At 34.2% G+C, this 10090-nt stretch overlaps 1 protein-coding gene across 1 annotated transcript; it reads right to left on the reverse strand.

Annotated features, from left to right (window-relative positions):
• Nucleotides 1–2185: 2185 nt before the first annotated feature.
• On the reverse strand, nt 2186–4918 carry LOC125223411 (receptor-like cytoplasmic kinase 176). Its single transcript, XM_048126546.2, has 6 exons — nt 4527–4918; nt 3742–4076; nt 3415–3550; nt 3159–3301; nt 2951–3074; nt 2186–2865 (listed from the first exon to the last, which is right to left on the reverse strand). The coding sequence occupies exons 1-6, from the start codon at nt 4582–4584 to the stop codon at nt 2420–2422; spliced, it is 1242 nt and encodes a 413-aa protein (XP_047982503.1). The 5' UTR covers nt 4585–4918; the 3' UTR covers nt 2186–2419.
• Nucleotides 4919–10090: the final 5172 nt, after the last annotated feature.

Consider the following 10090-nt stretch of genomic DNA (forward strand, 5'->3'; position numbering starts at 1 on the left):
CCATATCACTGCCTACACAATTCAAAGCTGCTGTATTTGTTGACGGATGCCTTCAATATCTCTGAGAAAATGTTATTTACTCATCATAAAGTACTGAGCAATTTTGTTTGAATACATAATGTTGGATGGATCAATCAATTTTCATGTTGTCTCTTTAAAAATATTAACGGTTGTGCATTTATTTAATTATAAAATTTTCTTATTTTCATTACAAAGGTATAAGTTCATTTTTTTCCAGAGGCTACTATTGTAATAATAAAAAAACTGCGGGAGATTTTCGAATAAACTAACACAGGATCTCTAACATTTTAAATGGGGTTATGCTAGATTGCTAGCCATAACACTTATTTTACTCTCTATTGCCCCATTATTTAAAAGAGTAAAGGCCAAAATTGGTCCTGAACATATGACCATTTTATCTTTTTGGTCCTAAACTTTATCTTTTGAATTTTTTGGTCCTGCACATATGGAAATTTGATCATTTTGGTCCTCCGTCAATAATTCCGTAAAAACTAACTGTCAACCCGATTTTGACCAAATTAAACTCTTAATTCTGATTTTTAATTCACTAATTAATCTCCTAATTATTTTAATAAATATCACATCGAGCAATTAACCGGATTTTGCCCACCCTGTCTCTGCGAGCGACTCACAACCCTCGACAGCTCCTCCTCCAACACTTCTTCCTCCTCTCGCCGCCCCTCTTACGCCGCCGCCGCAATCAAATCCCTCTTCTCCTCCACTTCCAAGCCCAAGCCCTTGAAACCCACCACTACCTTCATCCCTGAACTCCGCCGCTCCAAATCATTCTCCGCATCCAAAAATGAAGCTTTATTAGGGCAGCTATCCTTCGAAGCCCAATCTCCGTCAATTAGTATTATTTTTAATTCTAATTTTAAATGGATATTTGTTAAACTAATTAGGAGATTAATTAGTGAATTAAAAATCAGAATTAAGAGTTTAATTTGGTCAAAATCGGGTTGACCGTTAGTTTTTAACGGATCTATTGACGGAGGATCAAAATGACCAAATTTCCATATGTGCAGGACCAAAAATCCAAAAGATAAAGTTTAGGACCAAAAAGATAAAATGGTCACATGTTCAGGTCCAATTTTGGCCTTTATTCTATTTAAAAATACTACTAAGAGTATCCCCATCCGTGCTCTTAAATAAGAGCACGGAGGTGGGCCCGGACCCACTTTTACTCCTTGTCCTTAGGCAAGAGCACAACACCCACATCCGTGCTCTTCCGCAAGGACAAGCTCAAGGGTCCCACTATTCTATTATTTAATTTAAATACTTCAATTACTAAAAACATTTCTACAATATAAAAATATATTAAAATATAAAAATTACATAATTAAATCCTAAAAAATAAAAAATACATAATTAAAATTCTAAAAAATAAAAGTACATAATTAAAAGTGATTTTTTGGGTGAAAATTTGAAAAATAAATTAAAAGTGTGTAGAAAACGGATATAATTTATTGCAAAGTGGGAAAATATTTTTTTTATAATTAAAAAAATGATTTTTTAAATTAAATTCAAAATTTTAAAAAAAATTACAAAAAGAAACGAAATTGCCGTTGGCCAATCGTGTGCCGCCACGTAAGGCTGCTCAGCGGCACGGACGTGCTCTTAGCTAAGAGCAGCGCCGTGCCGCTGGCACGGACGGACAGCTCGCAGCGGCGGACGGACGAGCTCGTGCTCAGCGGCACGGACGGACGGATGGACGGACGCCACCGCTGCGGATGTATTGTATTATCCGATTTAAATTATTAATCAATCCTTAAACCCTATGACCTCCGCAGACCGCAATCTTAGAAATGTGAATCTTTACTCTAGATTAAGAATTTATCCCTTATCAATTTTCTAGGCTTCTTAGTTTTACTACTACATGTTATAATTAATTAAGTGTTTATAAAGAGTAAAGGGGGGCTATGGCCATCTGATTATATTCGGCTGAAGCCTCCTTCGGAGTATTTCATTCCAAAAAACACTCCAAAACTAATTTCCAACAATATAATTTTATTTATCCTAATAATCGTTACAATCTTCCTTCATTTCGATTTATTTATTTAATTTTCTTTTTTATTTTAGAATAATTGATGAAAAAACAAGTAATACTATTGGACTTCCTTAGTGAATAGTAGTAGAATATGTACTCCCACTGTACAAAACAACATTCTTATAAAAAATGAGCAACACATTTCACTGCTTTTTCTTTTTCCACCCAATCAAAAATTCAGTTCTTACCTCGCCAAAGATTACAACAACAATTTCCAGATTCCATGAAAACTGATCATAGAACTCAAATAGGATTACAATACAAACACATGCATCACAAAATCTATAACAACACACGACTGTACAGTCTAAAACAAACTCCATCGAGTAGAAACAGCCCGGTGCTGATGCCTCATACAAAGGCCGATGGCCTCGGATAGGCGGTCGCCTTCCGTGTTTCTTGAGCACTGGTCTTGCACGTTTTAGGTTCACTGTTTGTCTGCGAACGTATCTTCAATTGGTGGTGTTTCCGGTCGTTTTTCGAGGCGTCCTTCGAGTCCTGGAGCTGCTCCAGAGCCGTCACAACCTCATCCATATTCGGCCTCGACCTGGCTTCAATGGCTAGGCATTGAAGAGCGAGTTGGGCCGCTTTTGTAGCCTGGTCCAACGAGTACTGGCCTTCGAGACGAGCATCCAGGACATGAAGGACTCGACGTTTGTTCGTGAGGTAAGGCTTTGCCCACTCGACCAGATTGTGTTCCCCCGATGGACGAGTCTTGTCTATTGCTTTCTTCCCCGATAGAATCTCAAGGAGAACAACTCCGAAGCTGTATATGTCGCTCTTGGCCGTTAAATGACCTTTTCCACAAACAGGAATCGGTTCGTTAGCTTATGTTAGAGTAATACATTGATAAAAAGAGAAACAATTTCAACATCCCCCTACCTGTGGATAGATACTCTGGAGCAGCGTATCCATAAGTTCCCATAACTCGGGTGGAGACATGACTCTTATCATCGGTTGGCCCGTCCCGGGCCAGCCCGAAATCAGAAAGTTTAGCGTTGTAGTTCTGTGATAAGAAAACAGCATCAATAACCAACTAATCGACTCAAATTCACCAAGAAGCAATAAAAACTGTCGTGAGACCACATACTGAATCAAGCAGGATATTTGAAGTCTTGAAGTCCCGATATATCACTTTCACTTCGTCGCTATGAAGAAAGGCAAGCCCCCTTGCAGCATCAAGAGCAATCTTCATTCTCAGGCTCCACGATAGTGGCTGGAAGTAAGAACCTCCTAGATCAATATTAACATGAAACGATCGATCAGTAGATTTACGAGAACATAAGAGATAAATGAAAGTAGAAAACTGATGTAGGGTTATCACTGCTCGGTAATGGTGCACTCACTCCTGAATAGGTGATTCTCCATACTACCCTTTGGCATGAACTCGTACACCAAAAGTCTGTGGTCGTCCTCCAAGCAGTAACCAATCAATTTCACGAGATTAGGATGGCGCAACTGTCCTAAATAGTTTATCTCAGCCTGCAAACGTCAAAGCACACATAAATGAAAGGATAAAAGTTAATGCTCAAAACAACACGAACTATCCTCTTTAAGTACATTTACAAGAAAGACAAATACATTTGCAGAATTCCCTGAATTTCAAGAATCTCTAAACACACCCACAACAAATATTGCTTCCTTATACGAAAATAAGGCTTAAGTGTACATACCAACCATTCTGTGTGTCCTTGCCATCCCTCTTGGTTTAGTCGCTTAACAGCTATTACTATACCAGAGCCAGCCCTAGCTGCTGCAAACGTATGCTCGTCGATCCACCCCTTGAAAACAGAACCGAAGCCACCTTCCCCGATCACACTGTCAGGGCGGAAATTTCTTGTGGCCGCCTTAAGGTCAGCGAGTGTGAAGCTTTTCATGTTTGCGGACTGCAATATTTCATCCTCACTCCGAGGAGTTGGAGGCACGGAGGTTGAAGAAGTTTTCGCACTTAAATTACTCAAGTCTGTCCCATCCCCACTAACCATTTTAGAGGAAGTGAGACCTCCATCTGCAGCCAAGCACAGCCAAAATGTTAAGAGTATTCAAGGAGATTATCACCAAAACTCAAAACATCAACCTAACTGTTCCCATATCCTTTCTAGGAACTCCACAATCAGATCTTTTAGCACGAAATAAGCCATATATATGTAAAACAAGCTGAATTTACTCATTTCCATCTATACAATAGCAAAAAAAAGTGAGTGCCCCTGTGTTGTTGATTTCTCCGAAATAGCCAAATATGGAGTGTAATCTTCTTTTTCTTTCTCGAATATATAAATTTTCTACAAACTGAGCTTCAGATGAAATCTCAAATGCAGAGCATAATGGAATTCGAAAATATGGCTTTCAGCTTTAGAGTGAGGGAGCTTCAAAATTGAATAATCTACTAATCTTCATTTACCAGAATTCGATTTGATAATTAAAAGAGGGAAGGTAAAAAGGATGTGCCTGAATGTACCTGTACCACTCTGAAATGAAGTTTCAGCCTTAATCTGGCTGCTCATGCAAATCCCCATCGAAATCCCTCGATAAATACGAGCTTGACTGAGATAGCCCAGCAAGCTCAAAACCCTAATTCAAGATTCGATTTTAACTTTCTTATTCACAATAAGCACAAAAAGGAGAAACCCACAAAGCAGCTCAGCTCTGTTTCCTGTGAGAGAGGAAGCAAAGCTCATTCACCAGCAGCAGATCTAATACCAATAATCTCTCAAGATTGTGGTAGCTTTTTTTAGTCCCCCACCTCTCTCTCTCTCTCTCTAGGTGAAGGGGATGTATAAATGAAGGATGGATAGCAAAAGATGCAATCTTTGTAAAGAAAGGGGTGACTTAGACTTTTCGTGTGTAGTTTCGAAGCTCGTGGCTTGATATAAAGAAGACGCCATTTTTGGACATTTTTTATGGCTTGCAAAATTGACTGGAATCTTGTCTTGACTCTTGTAATCTCGATTCAATGTAATCTTCTCACGCATTCCATTAACAATTTAACTTATTATGCTTCAATTAATTAGTGTGTTCTGTTAATCTATTTTGGCCGTTGAATTTATCAAAACAACTTATCGTTACATAATTCATATTTTTGGAATAATTTCGATGGCTACGAGTATGCCAAGTCAGAAATCTAATGTTCGGATATTTTGGCAAAATGCGTCGTAAGTCAAGTCTTCAAAGTTATTATCTGTATTGAATAATGTTGGAGGGTTTGTGAGACCTGACTCATGATTGTATGGAATTCTTCAATTTAGTCTTAGGTTTGTATGCAATTTGTATTAGATTTTATAACAGTCCAGATTCGTATTAAATAAAGCTAAAAGGAGACAAAAGTAACACGTGGCTGTTAAAGTGAACAGGTTTTGGATTAAATGGAAACAATTCAAATTTTATGAATATCTTTTTAATCGAGTACAAAATTAGTAGTAGTAATAGTTACTATGATTTTTTCCTTGCCAAGGGAAAAAAGATACTCATAATTGCATATGGTGTGATTATATTTGTAAACCCCACCAGATTTACCTTAAACTTGCTTGATTTCGCATGACATTTGTGGATGCAAATTGACCTTTAACAACAATTGATAAGGCAAATTATATAGCACGTGATGTTCATGACATATTTCATTTGATTTAGCATCTTCTCTTGAAAATGTTGTTAAAACTTGTATTATCATGATTTCAAATCAATTGGAACACAATGATCGTGATTTGGGGCCATTTTTATATGACAAACTAAATTACAAGTGGGGCTTAAAGTACATATTTTATAATGATTAAAGAAAAATTATTCTTGGCCACTTTGATTAAGAAGTAATTTCTTCTTTCAAGTTGTGTAAGTGCTGGTTTTTACTTTTCTTGTGCTGTCTATGTTTCTACTCCATTTGAAATGTCTTCTAAGATAAAATGATTGAATTTTTTTCCCTTTACATGGTATATAATTTATACTCCTTGAGTTAAACGTGTGTATAAATTGGCTAATTTATGTAATGCAGTAAAAGATTTTGCTTATGCGTAAAGGATTTGATGCAATAAAAAATAAGGCTTTCGTATTCACACAGGGATTTGAATAATTATTTTTTCAAAATATGAAACTATTTAAAAAAAAAAAAAAAAAACATCACATCCCCCCAATTTTGCGCTGATGTTCATTTTTACATGTTTTTATTTTTTTATTTTATGTGTGTACGCTGCTCACATATAAATGTGTCCACATGACCACATAAATTATAGATATTGGACGTGATTATTTAATCACTCTATTTCGGATGATGGTTGAAAAATCTATATTTACACAATTCTTGGAACATCAGTTCTTCAATACTAACTCAAAATTGTCCATCTATTTTCTAATTAATTATCATATTGGTTTTTAATTATAACTTGTTAGACTCCAATTCGTTCGATTATTAAATTTTTCTTATACTATATATCTGCATTTATCGTGTTAAAAGAAAATTGGTTTTGTCCGATTATTTTGAATTTGATTGAGAATATTTATCGTGTTTTGTTGATAAATTCATCTAAAAAGGTTACATTATTTACAAAATACTTCTATGGTTGATTACCAGCTTCATTAAACTCAAAACTGATCTCTAAATTTTGGTTTATATTTAAAATATATTCTCAATAACAAAATATATTTATTACAGTACTATTTTCTATAACAAATAAAATCAATTAAATGGTGTACTTAACAGTAAAGTACAAGTATTAATTATTACTACTATTATTGTTATTCATGTCTAGTTAATTATTATCGAGCTAATTTACTTAATGAGTTAATAAGCTAAATGCTATGAAGCTCAGATTTGGTCGGTTTAGCTAATAAGTTAGTGTCACTAATGAGCAAGAACAATAACTATTAAGCTAAAATATCAAAAGTTAAAGAGTTGCTTAATTTATTGATTCACAACCTACAAGTCTATAACTTAGGAACGTGATGTCCAGATAAATATTTAGCATTTGATGAACAACTTTCATACTTGGCATGTGACTGCACAGAAATAGCATAATATTAATACGATAGGATTCGTACTAGATGAGAATTCAAATCAACGAAATTTATTTATAATGGGTAAAGAGTAAACAAAAGAAACAAAATCTGCCCAGTATATATATTCCCCTCAACTTTGTTTAATAAGTAAAACTTATCAAAGAAGAGACAATTTGCCACGTCATTCCACCTCAAACAAACATCTAGAACAAAACTAACTTTATAATAGTAGTATAAGTTAGTATGGCCCTACGGATTATTTATGTTTGTATGGCCCAATTTATGCAATGTAAATTGCTATTTAAATATGACTTTTGTTGATTCAAGAAAAATATAATGTGCGAGACTTCTTCTTGCAATTATTCAATTAATCCAACAAGAATTTAATAATTATAATGGTAATAATAAGGAAGGATAAGAAAAATGTGTTAGAATATTAATGATTGAGACCTCGAATGAATGTGTTATGAGTTATTATTAATGATTGGGATCTTGAATCTTCTCCAAACTAAAATGTCCAGGACTTGTTGCAAATATTAAATAAATTTAATAAATGTGTTATGAGTTAGATTAATTATTTGAACCTCGAATCCTTTTTAAAATAACGAAGACAATCTAAAAATTACTTCCACTTAAACAAAAATCGAATGACAAACCTCAAATCTTTTCCAAAATAATCAAGACAATCCAAAAACTACTATCACTAAAACAAAAATCAAATGACTCCATAGAATAAACAACACAAAAACTAGCAAGCATACCTAACATCGAACTTAGTCACGGCAAAAGAACACTGCAACCTCAACGTTTTTGATAAATCTCAAAAATGAAGTATGGTGCTCAATGTTCATATTCAAAATGAGTCAACAACTGCATTGTGAGAAACCCTAGCCGGGTATTTATACTAAATGCTCAAAATAATGGAGTACAAAAAAAAGATGAAAATATCTTCAAAAACGAGTTTGGACTTGGCAGCGACCCGATGGGTTTGAACCCAACGATATGATGGGACTGTTCAGGAGTCATGTCTATTAAGTCAGTAGGTCGTTGGGTGTGATTGACCTGGTGGTTTAACACTACTTATGCGCAATCTCCATAAAACAATCATAACTCTGTCTTACGGTCTCCGATTGAGGTGTGCAGAGTATTTACGCGAAACTCTTTTAGCAACAAAGACAAATGGTAATTTTAGAATAGTATTTGAATGTCATCTTTAATACGAAGATCAGTATTTGGATGTCAAATGGCAACCAACCAATGACCCTTGAATAGCAAAAATAGGTCCGTTCCTAATTTTTTGTAAAATACTCCACGAATCTCTCTAACTCTCTCGGGAGGGTATATACTTAATTACTTATGAATTTTTTATTAGGGGAGTGTTAGGGTGCCACCATCTCTTAAAATAATACCATACCACCATTCCTAGTCAATCAAATAATAAGTTGCCACGTGGCAAAAAAAAAAGACGGCCAGCAATATGCTACACCTTATACAACAAATTATCTCGGCCAGCAATATCCGACATACTATACAACAATCTATAGATTGTTGTGTAACGTTTATAATATTGTTGTGTAACGTTTATAATATTACTGTATATATGATGTCACGGTGTCATTTTAAAAGGTGTTGTCATTTTAACACAAACCTATCCAAACATAACTCATAGTTATATCATAAAAAATGTTGAGCTTCTGCCTAATAAATCTACAAGCAGTGAGCCAAACTTGAATAAAACAAATATCTAAACCATGGAATAACCCAAAAAAGTCCGCGCCAATGTTGGGCTTCGTATTGAGCTGGGCCTTACTTTTGGGTCATAAATGGGCCTTTAGACACCTTCAAAGTTGATCTTCAAGGCTCAGTTCAAATGAATGTAGTTGGAATTTCTAAACGATATTTGTTGCAAATTCTTAAATTTTCTTAAATTCTGGCTTTATAGATCAGCTTAAATATCTATCTATACAGTATTCCTATTTAACTATTGATTGTTCTAATTTTGTACCTAATAAAATTTTAGCACTAACTTAGCTTAATATAAACTTTAATTCAACAAATGAAATTAATTGATCAACGTACTAGTATAATACGATATTATTGTTTTGATTGATGTCTAATATAATCACGTAAGCAAGTCATCAAATTATATCATCACTAAAATTTTGATTAGTTGCAAACAAATAAATAGTTTCGTTGCAAAATTATAATAAATCAATAATTTGATAATTTACATGCAAATTTTGAAGTTGGAGTGCAAAATCAGAAATTTGGCGAAAGTTTAGTCATTACGGACAAATTACCTTTTCTGAAATGCAGTTTGGTTTTTTCTTTTATTCATCTTATAACTTATGTTTGATTTTACAAAGATGCAACTAAGACAAATCATATCCAACATATGAATAGATTTCACTTAATTATTTATAATAGTCCATTATAAAACATGCTTCAAAAACTTTGTCAATGTCCAATAACACCATGAAACTATCTAAATAATCTACTAGTACTACTAAACCACAACAAATAAACAAATCACGGTAAAAAAATAGCAGTACTCCTTCCGTTCCATAGTAACAGAGTCATTGGCTTATTTTGGTATGTTCCATAATAATAGAGTCATTTCCTTATTTAATAAAAGTCAACACATTTTTTCACACCTACTTTAGTATCTCTTACTTTTTTCTCTTTTCATCTTTCTACCTTTTTTATTTTTCACTTTATTCTCTTTTTACTTAACTCACGTAGACAATTTTTCTTAATTTTCATACCGAAAAGAAACGCCATCATTACTATGGAGTAATCTCTTTTTACTTAACTCACGTAGACAATTTTTCTTAATTTTCATACCGAAAAGAAACGCCATCATTACTATGGAGTAGAGTGGAGCTAGTACTATTTTGACACAGTACTCCATATAATTTATGTGCAATTAATTACTAGTATAAGCTAATGCTGTTTTTTCTTTTTTTTGTTTTCTTTTTCTTTGGTTGGGGATAGGGGTTGTTTGGTTAAAACCTCAGAATTCCCTGTCACAGATCC

This window comes from Salvia hispanica, chromosome 1 (assembly GCF_029641045.1).
Source record: "Salvia hispanica isolate PSC_SH4W2 chromosome 1, Shi_PSC_v1, whole genome shotgun sequence".
NCBI lineage: Eukaryota > Viridiplantae > Streptophyta > Magnoliopsida > Lamiales > Lamiaceae > Salvia > Salvia hispanica.

Excerpts from the sequence above, each read along its gene's own strand:
- LOC125223411 (XM_048126546.2), bottom strand. The coding sequence starts at position 4,584 with ATGGGGATTTGCATGAGCAGCCAGATTAAGGCTGAAACTTCATTTCAG. Across the intron at positions 4,077-4,526 it reads TTCATTTCAGAGTGGTACAG|ATGGAGGTCTCACTTCCTCT; the intron begins GTACATTCAGGC and ends GCTTGGCTGCAG. Across the intron at positions 2,866-2,950 it reads TCCAGAGTATCTATCCACAG|GTCATTTAACGGCCAAGAGC; the intron begins GTAGGGGGATGT and ends TTTGTGGAAAAG.